Source organism: Mauremys reevesii, linkage group 3 (assembly GCF_016161935.1).
Source record: "Mauremys reevesii isolate NIE-2019 linkage group 3, ASM1616193v1, whole genome shotgun sequence".
Lineage (NCBI taxonomy): Eukaryota > Metazoa > Chordata > Testudines > Geoemydidae > Mauremys > Mauremys reevesii.
The window spans coordinates 143,301,728-143,318,153 of NC_052625.1; the positions used below are offsets into that span (position 1 = coordinate 143,301,728).

At 44.7% G+C, this 16,426-nt stretch overlaps 1 protein-coding gene across 3 annotated transcripts in view; it reads right to left on the reverse strand.

Annotated features, from left to right (window-relative positions):
- Positions 1–16,426, reverse strand: part of SLC35A1 (solute carrier family 35 member A1) — a 38,427-nt gene that overhangs the window by 8,301 nt on the left and 13,700 nt on the right. For all 3 annotated transcript variants that reach the window (XM_039530082.1, XM_039530081.1, XM_039530080.1), the window contains exons 4-7: positions 15,233–15,385; positions 7,734–7,800; positions 3,207–3,383; positions 2,714–2,848 (exon numbers count right to left, since the gene is read on the reverse strand). In XM_039530082.1, coding sequence (XP_039386016.1) covers positions 2,714–2,848; positions 3,207–3,383; positions 7,734–7,800; positions 15,233–15,385 — 532 coding nt within the window. The remainder of the gene's footprint in view (positions 1–2,713; positions 2,849–3,206; positions 3,384–7,733; positions 7,801–15,232; positions 15,386–16,426) is intronic.

Here is a 16,426-nt window from a genome sequence, read left to right on the forward strand (position 1 = left end):
CTGTCAGTGCAATGAGGTCCCGTGCCGCCTCAAAGGTCTCAGGCGTTGATGGCAGTGGCATCTCAACCGCGGCCGGAGCCGGGGAGGCTACAGGTGCCGGGCTCGACGGCCTCTCGGGGGCCGGAGTCGCCGGTGCCGGCAGAAGCGTCTGCGGCAGAGGAGCCGGTGCCGCGGCAGGTTTTGGTGCCGGGCGATCCGGACAGGGCGCACTCTGTGGCTTCGGAGCCGGCGGTGCCGTGGAGGCAGCGGCCTTTCCTTTCTTCGCCCTCGGCGAGAGAGAGCGTCTCTGGGCCGGTTTCGGTGCCGATGACGGTTTTGGTGGCACCGCAGAGTGGCCCGGCGCCGTGGCGGTGCTGCGAGAGTCTTTCGGCGCAGCTGGCGGTGCTGCGGCCGGAGGGGTTAAGGCTGCCTCCATTAGGAGCTGTTTCAGCCTAACGTCTCTTTCCCTCTTAGTGCGAGGCTTAAAGGCTTTGCAAATTGGGCACTTAGTAGATAAGTGTGACTCTCCTAAGCACTTTAAACAGGAGCTATGAGGATCCCCTGTAGGCATAGGCCTGCGGCAGGCCGAGCACGGCTTGAAACCCGGGGAGCCGGGCATACGCTCCGGTCCCGGGTGCGGGTGGGGCTAATCCCCTAACCCGCTAACTATCTACACTAAACTGATTTTAAACTATGAAAAACAAGAAAACTTAAACTAAGATAGAAACTATGTACAATTTTTATAGAAAAACTATGAGGAAGCTAGGGAAACGGAGGTCAGGCAAGCTGCACTCCGCTGTTCCAACGACCGACACGGGCGGTAAGAAGGAACTGAGGGTCGGGTGGGTCGGCTGAGGTATATATGCGGTGCCATTATGGCGCCACTCCAGGGGGCGCTCAGCCGACCCACTGGGGTTGCTGGGGGAAAAGTCTTCCGACGAAAGTGCACGCGGTGCGCACACACCTAACTGGGATGGATATGAGCAATCACTCGAAGAAGAACTATCAAATTAACTATAACTATACTATACTATACACAACAAAGATAGCGAAGAGATAAGGAGTAGCTAGGGAAGTGGAGGACAGCTAAGTCGCACTCCACTGTTCCAACGACCAACACGGGCGGTAAGAAGGAACTGAGGAGCGGTCAGGTCGGCAGGGGTATATATCCGGCGCCATGGCAGCGCCACTCCAGGGGGCGACCCAGCCGACCCACCGGGGGTTGCTAGGGTAAAAATCTTCCGACGAACATGCACGCGGCGTGCACATACCTAACTGGAATGGATATGAGCAAGCTCTCGAAGAACTGATCATTTACCAGCCCCCAAAACGTCATAGCATTTCAGTAAATCTTATGGTGAAGGTCAGAGGAGAGTCTGAAACAGACATCCTACAGTTCTGTATTTGTTCTTCCTTAATGACTGCTGGATTCTACTCCATCAATGCGGTCAAAAGAAACTCAGGTTGGCCTCTAATCAAAAAATATTCTGTAATTGGAATTGTAATCTAATAGAGTGTTAGCACATTTTGCTTTTCCAAACCTATACCGACTTTTGAGTACTATTAGTAAAGTTGAGGTTCTGTCACAGAAGTTAGATCAGTCAGTGCATTTTCTAGTGTTTTATCCAGTCTAGTTTTTAAAATGACAGTCAAGCTTCCACCACTCATCCTGGGGCACTGTTCCACAGCCCATTAGATCTAACTCTTGGGAAGCTTTTCACTTTATGCAAAGTTCCCTTGCAAGTTTCACCTCATTAAGTCATACCACCCCTCACATTATGAAGTTCTTCCACCATTGCCCTCTGCCTCTTCCTGTTGGGCAAATGTCATGTTAGACAGAATTCTGACTGCAGTGAAGGATGCAGTGTAGTTGGTGCTGTGTTGGTCACAGGACATTAGAGAGAGAAGGTGGGTGAGGATCGTATCTTTAATTGGACCAGCTTCTGTTGGTGAGAGAGACAAGTTTTCAAGCCATACAGAGCTGACCTGAAGAAGAGCTCTGTGTGGCTCAAAAGCTTGTCTCTCTCACCAACAGAAGCTCATCCAATAAAAGATATTACCTTGTCTCTGCAGTGAAGGATGTAAGATATGTCCTTAAACCAATACGCTGGGGTTTGCCTGACGCACACATGCTGGTCACGGCAGAGTGTAAACAGGAGGGTAACAGTTATTACAGCACTCTATAGAACAACTACTGTGAACTTGGCATTGATATTTCATAAATAATCGAGAAGTTAACTTAAGACTGGCTCAGAGTTAGTGAACGCTGCATGAAAATATTGTAGCAGTTCCTTTATTAGCTACTGTCAGCAACTCAGAACATCTGCCAGAGATACAGTAATACTAATTTTTGCATTAGCCACAGGATCAGAAACTGACACAATGGAGCAACTTAAAATGAAAGAGTTCCAGCCTCTAGTGAATATGAAAATGAAAGGTTTTGATATTCAGCCTTTTTCAGTAGCAAGTCGGGGATGGGAGGGCACATCTGAATCCCCTCCAAGAACACAAAGCATAGTATTCCTAGGACACATAGGACGGCAATATCCAGAAATAATATGCTACCATACAGCTTGAGCACTAGCCAATGTCAGTCCTAAAAATTACACGCCAAGGTAAAAAACCAAAAACAAACAAACATGAAAACCCCACAATAGACTGTAAAGTATTACAACATGCACTGTAACCAGCCTACTCAGGAGGATGAAACAAACATTAGCCAAAAGCAACTTACTGATCTGTAAACCAAACAGCATCACTGATGCAACAGTAGAAAGGACAATGGCTGCTGCTGCAGAAAATCCTTTCATAATGTTGTCTGTGTATTTAACAACAACAGAAGTGTAGAGGCCTCCAACACTGGCAAGCACTGGGAAGCAAATAAGACATTCTTATTATTAAAGTCTTGGTGTAAAAATAATTTGTTTAGTTCTGTAATGGTGTATAGATTGTTTGTACTATGATCTGATCTTGCTAACCTGTAATTTAAAAAACCACACACAGCAAAATAGATCGTCTAAGTGGCATCTGGCAGAAAGGACATGACTAGAATTATTATGGATGTTCTATTCATTAGTAAATGTTGTGCTGAAAAAGCAGTTCTTTGATTTTTATAAGGAAATTTAATGTTTCCTCTCCAAACTCACTCACTTAAGGACTCCTGGTCTTGACTGAATTTGAGTGTTTTGAATCAACATGACAGGACACCAGAATTGAAAGATACTTACAGATGACAAACCCAACATAATATGTGTAGCCATAGAAAAATCCTTTCTCGAGAACTTGAGCTCCTTCTGACATGTAAACACCAACTAAAGTCACCACAATCCCAGACAAGTACATCTGAATGTTCCTCACCCATAGGGAAGTATCTGAACTCTTTAATACCTTTTCAAAATAGACTCCTAAAAAGAGAGAATTCAATAAAGGTGAATGCAAAAATCACTCTTAAAGGTTTGTAGCTATACAGAGGTTTAAGGCCTGAAGGGATCATTATGTCATCTTCTAGATGACCACCTGTCTATCATGAACCATTACATTTCATTTATTATCAGTATATTGATCCCACTAACTTGCTTGGCTAAAGCATATCTTCAGAAAGGCATCCAGACTTGATTTGAAGACATCAAGAAATGGAGAATCTACCACTTCCCTTGGTTCTTTGTTTCAACAGCTAATCACCCTTACTGAAAAAAAATCATGTCTCAATTCTAATTTGAATTTGTCGGGCCTTAGCTTCTAGCCATTGGTTCTCGTTCCGCCTTTCCCTCTCGATCTAAGAGCCCTTTAGTACCCACTATTGTCTCTCCATGAAGGTACTTGCACACTGTAATCAAGTCACCTCAATCTTCTTTCAGCTACAGTAAACAGATTGAGACACGTAAAGAGCTCACCATAAAGCATTTACTCCAGCCCTTGAATAATGTTTGCGGCTCTCTTCTGCGCCCTCTCCATTACTGAACATCCTTTTTAAAATGTAGACCCCAGAACTGTACTCCAGTGCTGTATACAGAGGTAAAAATCACCTCACTACTCTCATTTGTAGTGGATACAACTATCACACTGGGAGCTTGTGTTGAGTTACCTGTCCACTATGACCCCTAAATCTTTTTCAGTGCCACTGCTTTCCAGCATACAGTCCCCTATTCTGTAGGTCTGGCCTGCATTCCTCAATCCTAGATGTATAATTTGCATTTGGCTGTATTCAAGTGCATTTTGTTTTACTGGGCCCAGCTTACCAAGCAATCCAAATCACTTTGTGTGACTGCCTAGTCCTCATCATTTACCACTCCCCCAATCTTTGTTATCTGCAATTTTTTTAATTACTTCCAGACCACTGATGAAAATATTGAATAGCTTCAACCTAGAACCAATCCCTGCAGAATCCCCCTAGAAACACCCCAATTCAATGATGAGCCCCATTGACAACTACTTTGAGGTATATTAGTTAGCCAAGTCTTAATCCCTTTAACTTGTGCTTTGATATTGTATAATGCTGCTTTTAGAATGAGAATGTTGAGTGGTTCTAACAATTTTGTAAGGTGTTTGATTTAGTATTACATCTATGCAGTTACCTTTATTCCACCAAAGTAGTAACCTCATCAACAAATTAAATCCATTTGATGAGATCAGTTTTCCATAAACCATGTTAACTGGCATCCTTTAATTCTTTATTAACTTAATCCCCTATCAGTTTTTCCATAATTATGACTGGGATTGATGGCAGGCTAACCAGCCTATGTTTATCCAGTTCACCCCACATGCCCTTTTTTGAATACTGGCACAACAGAACTCTTCCAGTCTTGTATAACAAGATTTATTGAAAATTAACATCAATGGGCTGGAGAGCTCCTCAACCAACTCGTTCAAGACTCTTGAGTACAAGTTATCCAGGTCTGCTCATTTTAAAATGTTTATCCCTCGTAGATGTTGTCTAACATGCTCCTTAGTTACTAATAGTTGGAAAGTATTTCATCATCCATGATACAAGTACATTATCCTACTGCTTTCCAAATACAGAACAGAAATACTTATTGAACACTTGTGCTTTTGCTGCATTAACATTTTTAACATCTTCACCTAGTAATGGGCTATACTATTGTAAGATTTCTTTTACTCATGATATAGTGGATAAAATTTGTTATTGTCCTGACAACCATGCATGTTTCTGTCTATAGCTTCCCATATCAATTTTCTTGCTTCAAAACTCCTAACTTATCCTGACTGCTCTCTCTTTCTCTTTTCCATTGTCTTTATTCCTAGTTCCTGCCTTCACATCACCACTGAACCAGGATGGGATGGGTAAATGAAGAGAACTGGGAAGAGGAGGAAGTGCTTGTATAACAGAAATTAGGGGCATAACTTTCACCAGTGCTAGACAGCCACACCACCACCTGAAGTCAGTGGGAGCTAGAGCTGTTTAGCTTCTCTGAAAATCAGGGCCACACTACTAGTTTACTGATGAAGAATATAATTAGTGTTTAAGACCATCAGAATTTAAAAAACATAAAAAACATAGCAAGTATGTATGAGACATACAGCGGCTACAGAGCAGATTTATAACTGTGTGTGTAAATACAAAAAATTAAAAAGGAAAATTTGATATCATTGCAGAGATATATTCTGCAAGAGCAGAGCAAAAAAACCAAAGTCTGTGATTGATACAGTAGTAGTTAAATTCACAGTGGTCTCATTGTTCTACTTTCCTCCCACTGAGACATAATTCATTGCAGCCAGTTGGAAAACTAAGTATGACTCATTTTTTAATCAACTGCTCAACAAGTTGCCTTTGATGTCAAGATGACCCATGTTACCATCACGGAAGAACGCAACTGTCTGCGGCTGCTTTCCAGACCAATGATGTAATACTTGAGATTTAGTACAAAACATCTGAATGCACACAAAAAGCACAAATCAACTGGGTGATATTGCTGGGTGTGATGGAGTGGACAGCACTCAGGAGAAGCTATTCTTAATACAGATTGGAATTATTCAACGGTATTCTGTCAATTTACATTGGACAAAACCATTTTGATAGGCCCACTGGATCCCCAGCTGCTATTATCACAATAGCAATAGTTTCAAAGAAACCTTTGTTCCATCTTCATATGGCTAGGAGATGCCACCTGTTTTTCAGATGTGGACTTTGCTAGACAAGCACAATGCACACTACATGGTCAGCCCTGAAACTGACGCTAGTGCAAAACGTATCAGCTAGCTCATTAAGTGGTTATTTTCACTGGCAGTACATGATACCAATGCACTGGGATCTACAGCGACTGCATATTGGTTTCTGAGTGGAACTTAGTGTTGTTTTGAACCTTTAAAGCCCAAAATGGCTTTAGATCTGCCCATATCTTTCCCTATGCTACACTGCAATAATTGTGGTCAGGGGAGGTACCTCATCCTGGTGTCCTCTTGCTACAGAAGAGAGGGGTCCTCAACTCTGAACCTCCCCCACTCCGGTCCTAAATGGTTTGAATTTGTTGACCTTCAGGGTAGGCTGCCAAGGCCCACCTATTTACACAGGCTGCTGGGGATGGAATGGCATGGCACAGTAATGGCTGGGGTAGGTGGAGAAAGGGATGCTGGCTGGGCTTGATTAAGGTTTGATTAAAGCATTTTGGTTTCAGGCTGAGGAACAGCTGCTGAATTTATTTTTTATTTGTATTTTTAACCCTTTGGAGAAGGCTGCTAGAGCCCTATAGGCACTGGGGGGGGGGGAATCTGTATTATAAATGAGGCTGCTTTTGCGAAGATCTTTTTTCAAAAGGAATTTGTTTTCTACGAATAGAACAATAAGCACATGTGACAACCAGAGGCGCCTCACAGGAAGCTTTATGTGGTGAGAACTAGAAGTGGTTGGAAGTGATAACTCTTGGTTCATGACCAATTATTCAACTGAAAAAAAAACAAAAAAAACCTAGTATGATTTGCAACAAGTGACTCCGCCAACTCTAAGTTTACAGCCAGGAAAACATTCCTCCTGAACCCTGTAAACAATTTTTTAATTCTTATGCAGTAGAAAACACAACTGCAATTATCCTTTAACTGCAGCCCACTTGTTCCCAGTTCTCTGGCTCCTGCAGTGGTGAAAGGATAAAAGGCAACAAAAAGGAAAGACTATTTTTAATAGAATTTCGCCTATGTTTCCTGCTTCTCCTCTGACCATCTAAAATTACACCTTATCCTTCTGCATCTCATTGACTTTCAACTGCACCCACAGGACTAGGGAAGGGCTTATTCCAGAGGCGGAACCAGCACAAAAATTGAAATGAGTTCCATTCCACACATGGAAGAATGTGGGTCTTCTGTTCTAAATCGTAAGGGAGCTTTCACACCAAAGCAAACTTGGAAAAGGAGTTTTTATTTAAAAAACTGTACTAAGCAAGTCACTTTCTAGTTTTCCTTTAGCGTGACTATAGATATTTATATTTGAAGAAGGGCTCTTCCTCTCACAGGCCCGCCTCTCCTGTCTAAGCCAGCCTTGAACTCAAAACCATGGGTTTGTAACATCACTATATTTTGAAATTTAAATATTGTGATGTCACAAATCCAGTGTTACGACCACAGGAAATAGAAGGAAAATGTGTGCAGAAGGGGATGAAGTCCTTCCTTAACTCTCAAACAGTCTTGTAAATCAACAAGTATAGTTAAATTAAGTAATATAAGAGATGTGAGATGTTTTAGTTTGCCCCATGATGAAAGGTCCTGGCCTGTTCTTTTAAAACAAAGTGCATACAGAAATGTTTTACCTGCAAATCCTGAACATAGTACAGCAATAGCTATAGCGCCAAACCCTAACCACGGATTCTGCTCCATCTGCAACATGAATCATAAACAAAACAGGTGGTAGGTTAGTTGTATCACTAGAGTAATTTACAGTAATTATTTCCAGAAGCTAATTTAGCATTTTATTACAACATGAAAATGTGTTAGGTTAGTTACAGTGAGTTACAGTTACAGTAAGTAACCCTTTCTTAGCCAGAGCTGCCCTACAGCTTAGCTAGCTTTATTCACCGCTGCTTCACTATGGAGTTTGATTTGCCAAGTATATTTTACTAACCTTAGAAGTACTGAGACACACAAGTCAAATTACAAAGGCAAACCACCAGCCCTATCTCTCAGCTTTTCTGTCACATGAGGTTTCATTTCCTCTAATCTTGTAAACTTTTTACACTCACAGAGTTCATCTGCAGATCTTAAAGTACTTTATAGATTAACCCTTAACTCCCTCGTGAGGAAGCAGTAGTAGTATGCAGATTGTCATATTTCAGTTTACTAGAATGGTTATGGCTAGTCTTTTAATTTGCACGCCTACAGGAAGGCACTTAAGTGACCTTTTCAGAGGGACAGAGCAACTACAACGATCACGGTAAAGGAAGGCACTTTATCTGCCTAAAGTATGGATTTAGGTACCTACCATTAAGCACACAACTTTAAAGATGCTGGCTTAAGTGACTTGCTCATGGTCACAGAAGACAAGACACCAGTAGAACTAGGAATGAAATGCAGCTCTCTGGAAGCAGCTTGGCCTAGTGGATAGAGCACTGAACTAGGACTAAAGAGACGTGTGTTCTATTCCCAGCTCTGCCACTGGCCTGGCTAGGTGACTGGGCAAGTCATGTCACCTCTCTGTGCCTCGGTTTCCCCATCTGTAAAATGGGGATGATACTTACCTCCATTTGTAAAGTGCTATGTAAAAGCCAATAATTGTTGTTATTACTGATTCCCAGTTCCTTGCTCCGACTGCTAGAGTACACTCAACACTAATTACTGAAAAAGTGAATTGCTGCAATATTATCTATGCTGTTGAATTTACTATAGTGGTAATTTATGCTACTTGTGGCAAACACTTCTCTTCCCAAAAGTATAGGATGTGGCAGAGCAACAAGCCTGTTTGAATCAGTGTGAGGTTACTCACCTTGTGCAGTAACTGAAGTTCTTCAAGATGTGTCTCCCTGTGGGTGCCCCACTCCAGGTGATGGTGGGTTCCTGTGCCTTTGCTTGGAGAATTTTGCAGCACTGCCCATATGGATCATGCATGCGCAGTTCCTGCCTCGCATGATGTTGGTGCTTCATCTAGCGCATGCATGACCCAAACTCCTCAGTTCCTTCTCTACCACAGAGTCTGCTTAAAACTCCGAAGTAGAGGGGAGGAGCGTGAGTAGTGGAGCACCCATAGGGGGACACCTCTCGAAGAACCTCAGTTACTGCACAAGGTGAGTAACCTTCTCTTCTTTGAGAGAGATGTCCCTGTGAGTGCGCCACTCCAGGTGACTGTAGAGCAGTGACCTCCTAGGATGGTAGGGGCTTCAGAGTTGGTAGGATAATTGCTGATAATACTGCTCAGCCCAGCCGAGTTTCCGCCCTAGGACCTTGCGTGATTGCATAATGTTTGGCAAAGGTATGTTCGGAGGCCCAAGTAGCGGCTTTGCATATGTTTGTAAGTGGAACGTTGTATAGGAATGATACTGATGCTGATATAGATCTAGTAGAGTGCATCTTGATCCCGCGGAAGGTTGTGTGCCTTTTAACTGATAGCACAGGTGAATGCATCCAGATATGGAAATACCCTTAGAGAGTTCTGTGATGGGTATAAAGAGTTTTGGTTTGGTTCTGTCCAAGTAGAAAGCTAGTGCTCTAATGTCTAGGATGGGCACTGTAGCTTTGAACACATTCTCGTGTGGTTTAGGAAAGAAAGTTGGAAGCTGTATAGGTTGATTAATGTGGAAGGACTTTGGGGAGAAATTTAGGATGGGTGCGTAACGTGACTTTATCTTTAAACAAAGTGGTGGATCTGCCATGAGCGACCTGATTTCTCCCACACATCTAGCTGATGTGATCACTATTAGGAATGCCACTTTCATGGATAGGTGCAGTAGGGAGCAGTTTGCTAAAGGTTCAAACAGTTTCTGAGTGAGGGCCGGTAAGACCAAGTTTAAGTCCCAGGTTGTGTGGGTGGTCTCATATCCGGATAGATGGTTTGGATGCCTCTGAGGAATCGCTTGGTAATTGAGTGAGCAAAGATTGTAGTGTTGTCGGTGAAAGGTGTTTTGGTGAAAGGTGGTGATAGCCGCAAGGTGTACCTTTAGTGAGCTGATGGAGAGAGCAGATTGTTTTAATTCCAGGACATAGTCTAATATCAATGGAAGAGGTGCAGATGTTACATTGATTTGTCTGGCAGTGCACCATGCTGTAAATCTCTTCTACTTATGTAGGTGGGTGCTACATGTAGTATGTTTTCTACCGTGGAGTAGCTCCCTCTGGACCTGTTCAGAGCAACTTAGTTCATCTTTAGAGAACCATAGAGGAGCCATGCCTTCAAATGTAGCATCTTTATGTTCAGATGTCGCATTTGGCCCTCTCGTTGCGTTGATAAGTCTGTCCAGAGAGGGAGTGTGATGGGGGCACCTGCCGACATCCATGTTATATACGGATACCACACTTATCTTGGCCATGTGGGGGCTATTAGCATGACTCTGGCTTTGTTGGTCCTTATTTTCTGTTTTACTTTGGGTAGTACTGGTATTGGTGGAACGCATAGAGAAGGTCTGTGTTACACCTGGTCAGGAACGCATCCCACATAGATCACTTCCCCAGATCTGCTCTAGAGTAGAATTTCGGACATTTGGTGTTGCAGGCAGTCGTGAATAAATCTATTTGTGGGTGGCCCCATTTTCAGAATACGCATTCCAGTATCACGTTGTTTAATTCCCATTCATGGTCGTGGGGAAAATGTCTGCTGAGTTCGTCTGCCATGGTGTTCTGGCATCCAGGTAGGTAGGAAGCCGAGATATGAATATTGTGTTGGATACACCAATTCCAGAGTCTCATAGCCTTGGTACATAGCGAGTGTGGTTGGGCTCTCCCTTGCCTGTTTATGTAAAACATACAAGCGATGTTATCGGTCATTACTCTTATGTTTTGGTTTCTTATGAACGGTAAGAAGTGGACGCAAGCATTGCAGATGGCACAAAGGTCTAGCAGGTTTATGTGTAGCCTTGTCACAGGTGTGGACCATAATCCCTGAACTGTGCAATGTTGCATGTGTGCTCCCCACCCAATGAAGGAGCCATCTGTTGTGATCACGTGTGATGGAGGATCTTGTGTAAATGGGATTCCCAAGCACAGGTTGAGTCCACCAGATTAGTGAGTCCTTGACCTCAGGGGGCATTGTTAATCGTATGTTTACCCTGTGCTTGTTTGGTCTGTAGACGGTTGCTAGCCATCCTTGCAGGCAACGCATGTGCAAGCATGCATGTTTGACCACAAATGTGCATGCTGCCATGTGGCCCAATAGTTGTAGGCATGTGTGAGCTGTGACCTGTTCCGCACTGTGAATATGAGTGTCTTTATGGTGTTGAATCTGTCTCATGGAAGTGAAGCCTTCGTCGCCACCGAGTCAAAGTAAGCGCTGATGAATTTTAACTGTTGAGCTGGTTCTATTGTGATTTCTTTTTGTTTATTTGTAGACAGACTCTGGAAGCAATCTATCATCATTTGGGTAGAGCAAATGGCATCTGACTGTGAGTGAGACAGGCGTCCAGGTAAAGAAATATTATTATTCCTTGTTTTCTCAGATGCACCGTTACTGCCACGAGGATCTTTGCGAAAATGCGAGGCGCTGTTGACAGGCCGAAAAGTAAAACCTTATATTGATAGTCGTCTGTGTCCAAAGTAAATCTCAGAAAATGCCTGTGGGCAAGGTGTATCGTAACATGAAAATAAGCATCCTGCAGGTCAAGGGCTGAAAACCAGTCTCCCTGCTCCAACACTGGTATTATTGTTGTCAAGGTGACCATCTTGAACTGCTGCTTTCTCACGAACTTGTTGAGTCACCTGAGATCGAGGATAGGTTGCCATCCCCATTTTTCTTTTGTGTTAAAAAAAAAATAGTGGGAGTGAAATCCATTCCCCCATGTTGTGCAGGAACAGTCTCCACGGCCCCTAATTGGAGGAGATGATCTACCTTGGCATAGCAAATGTTTGTGAGAGGGGTCCTGAAGAGGGACGGGGAGGGGAGGTGGGTGGGAGAGTATCGATAGGAAAGGAATGGTATAAGCCCATTTGGATGACTTCTAAGGCCCATTTGTCCATGGTGATGGCAGCCCATTTCAGGTAGAATGAGACTAAACTGTCTCCAAATAGATGGATGGATGGTGTAAGTGCTGGAATGTGGGAGAGGTCTTCCAGACCCTCAACCAAGCCTTCAAATTTGTTTATTAGAGGCAGTAGGTTGAGATGCCGCTGGTGGTAGAGGGAGTTGTCGTTGTGGTCTCTGTCTGTCGTTGGTGTTGGTGTTCGTAAGGCCCCTGGTGTTGCTGTGTGTATGTTGGGTATCTATTCCTCTGATATGGTTGATACCTGTATTGTCTCCTTCTTGTAGCACGTGTATGAATGCCGAGGGTCCAGAAAATGGCCCACAAGTCCTTCATTGTGTGCAGTACTCAGTGGTTTTGGCTGCAAACAATTTTTCTCCATTGAAGGGGAGATCTTTGACCGTATTTCGTATCTCCCGTGGGAATGCTGAGGAGTTAAACCACAAGCATTACCACAGCTGTAGCCATGGACCTGGCGGCCATGTCAGCAGCATCTAGTAAGGCCTGTAGAGCCGTGCGTGCTATCATCTGTCCTTCAGAGACCAGAGATTTAAATTGTTGCCTCTTTTCCTCTGGGATCTCGTTAATAAAGTCCATAAATTTCCCATAGTCCCTGTAGTCGTATGTGGCAAGTAGTGCTGTGTAATTTGCCACTCTGAATTGAAGCGTGGATGAAGAGTATACTTTGCGGCCGAATAGGTCCAACCTCTTATTCTCTTTATTGAAGGGGGTGGATTGAAAGTGCTGTTGTTTGCCCCTTTGGTTGACCACTTCCAGTACCAGCGAGTTGGGTGCATGAATAGAAATTCCAATCCCTTCGAGGGAACATAATATTTTCAGACCACCCTTTTGCAGGTAGACAGTACGGTGGTTGGAGTTTGCCACACAGTCTTGGTGGGTTCCATGATAGCATTGCCAATCAATGGGGCTATCTTGGAGAAGGAAGATGTCTGTAAAATATCCGTTAGCTCATGCTGAGTTTCCGGTACTTCCTCCAGAGCAATTTTGAGCTCATTGGCCACTCTTTTGAGTAAGTCTTGAATGTGAGTAAAGTCATTTGCTGTAGTTGGAGGCATAATAGCCTCCTCCGGTGAGGAGGATTAATTGTTCTTGGTTGACGAGGTGTCAGGAGCAGTGTCCTCTTCCTGCTCTGCCATGGGTTCACCTCCTGTCTCGGACACTACAGTCTCTGAAGGTGGAGGTGGGGATCTGGCATCTTCCCTATGTGGGCTGTGGCGCCTGCTGTAGTATCTTTTGTAAGACCCCCAGGGATTCCAATATGGCCAATGACCAGGATAGGGCATGGGTGCTGCCATCCATGGGCGGCCGAACCATGGTGGCATGTCATGAGCATATGAGGGTCATGGTCACAGGGTCCAGTAGCCACAGGTGTCCTGATTGGGGAGGAATGGTGAGGGGAGAATACCCCTTCAACCTCCTCATTTTTATCGCTCGAGAACTGTGATGCTATCGAAGATAAATGTTGGCGTGGTACCGCTGGCCCCAGTGAGACACCGGTGTCTAGGAGAGGGGACTCTGGAGTCGAGGAGACCAACAAATTCTTCTGGTGCCGAGAGCCTCGGTGCTAGAGGGCAAGGTGCTGATTGTATCGGGGGTACGGTGTGCTGAGCCGGTGCAGTTTGTGTCGGCACCATTACGCTAGCAGCATTGGGCTGTGGCCCGGAGATAGGAGTGGTTGCCGGTTCTGTCTCCTTTGGAGCCCGTGGTGGAGGCAGGCAGCTTAGAGCCCTTAGCTCAACACCAGAGGGCTGGGTTCCAACAGTGGCCACCATGCAGATGGTGCTGGAGGTGCCTGGAGTATACCCGGTGGTGCAGCCAGTACCAATGAGAGCGATTTGGTTGGTGACCGTTTTGTGTTTGTCTGCTCTCTATAGGGTGAAGAGGGTGGCTGGGTTTTTTTGCAGGTTTTTTGGCAGTGAGGAGACCGGTGACTTATGATAGGAAGAGGGTTCCTGCCCCGGGTCGGAGGCTGGTCTTAAGGACTTCTCCATCAAGATGAGTTTAAGTCTCAGGTCTCTATCCCTTCATGCCCTAGCCTTCAGTTTGTTACAGTGGGCACATTTCTGAGGAATGTGAGCTTCCCCTAGTCAACGGACACATTGAGTGTGTCCATCTGACACAAGCATCGCCTCTCTGCATGTTGTGCATCTTTTAAATCCTGGTGAACCATGCATCTTCCTAACCTAATAGTAACTGTACCAAGGGATGGAAAAATAAAACTTTTTTTTTTTTAAATAGGAGACATAACGAACAACTGAAAAGTAACTTGTCTAAACTATCCTAACTCGCTAATTTATCTAAACTTATCTATTTGAAATGAAGGATTTCAACAGGATTGCTGAGCTTTGTCACAGGCCAGGGACAGTTGAGAAGGAACTGAGGAGTCCGGGTCGCACGTGAGCTAGTTGAAGCACCGACATCACACAAGCCAGGCACTGCACGTGTGACACCCATGCGGACACTGCTGCAAAACTCTCAGAACAAAGGTGCAGGGACACACCATCACCTGGAGTGGAGCATCCACAGGGACATCTCTCGAAGAAGCAGTGGTCCCCAAACTTTCTCTCTCTTGTGCTCCCACTTACCCTTGACCATCCCCCAATCCACCCGCAGGCCACGGTTGGGAGCCAGGGCTGGGAACAGGGCCATGGTCAGGGCCAGGGGCTGAGGCTGGGACAGGAGCGGTTCTGGGGCCGCAGCCAACCGAGAGCTAGGGCCAAGGCTGGGCCGCAGTTGGGGGCGGGGCAAGGGCTTTAGTCGGGGGCGGGGCTGGGTGCATAGCTGCAGCCAGGAGCTGGGAGTGGAGCCGCAGCTGGGAGCCAGGGACGGAGCTGGGGGCAGAACGGGGCTGAGTGGCCACCATGCCCCTCCCCCAAACATTCCTCTGCACCCCCATACAAGGGCACACTCCACAGTTTGGGGACCATTGAATTTGAACTAGACAATCAAACTAACATTTTACATTGTGAAACAGCATGGCTGCAAAAACAAAATGGATACACAATTGTGATGCACCTGGAATACATTATTACAAATATTCCACAGCCACCATACAGTGAGTGAAATAGGTAGGTGAAGAAGCTCAAGGCAGCCTGCTGTTTCTGCTGAAGTGTCCAAGTGATAAGGCTTACCTGTACTTTTGTAACCTGAGCAGGTTTCCACTGAACAAGTGTGACTCCACAACACAACATAAAGACTGAGAACCACTGCAATTTACTGAGGGAACGGTTTAACATTAAGACCGTACATAAGGCTGTGCACGGGATCTTCAACTGATATGTCACCTAAGAAAGGGAAAACAGCAAATAGCATATGATTACATGAACTCCATCAAAATTCTGAAAATAGCCTTTTCTTGTTGGTGTTTAAATTTGCCAGTAAGTCTGTGTTGCTAAAATACGAAATGGCAATATATGCTGAACCTGATGACTTCCACCTCTGCTCAGTTACATTATTCATTTAGCGGTAAACTTGGTTGGTGACTTGCGGAAAACTGTCTGCTTAGGAGCATCCCACATGAGGCCCTCACTGTATTCATCACAAAGTTTATGGGCTGCTTATTAAAAAGGACTAGTGTATGGCCATATGTTCTAATTGCCTGTATAAGTTGGGGCATTGCCAGCAGATTGAGGGACGTGATCATTCCCCTCTTCGGCATTGGTGAGGCCTCATCTGGAGTACTGTGTCCAGTTTTGGGCCCCACACTACAAGAAGGATGTGGTAAAATTGGAAAGAGTCCAGCGGAGGGAAACAAAAATGATTAGGGGGCTGGAGAACATGACTTATGAGGAGAGGCTGAGGGAACTGGGATTGTTTCGTCTGCATAAGAGAAGAATGAGGGGGGATTTGATAGCTGCTTTCAACTACCTGAAAGGGGGTTCCAAAGAGGATGGATCTAGACTGTTCTCAGTGGTACCAGATGACAGAACAAGGAGTAATGGTCTCAAGTTGCAGTGGGGGAGGTTTAGGTTAGATATTAGGAAAAACTTTTTCACTAGGAGGGTGGTGAAGCACTGGAATGGGTTACCTAGGGAGGTGGTGGAATCTTCTTCCTTAGACATTGTTACGGTCAGGCTTGACAAAGCCCTGGCTGGGATGATTTAGTTGGGGATTGGTCCTGCTTTGAGCAGGGGGTTGGACTAAATGACCTCCTGAGGTCCCTTCCAACCCTGATATTCTATGATTCTATGAAAACCACAACCGATAGAATACTGAACTCCACTATACACTGGCATCAGCATATAGTATTTCATACTCAGAGATATTAATTCCCTGCCTCATTCGGGGTTAAATTTCATTTGCAATTACAACTATGTGAATCTGGA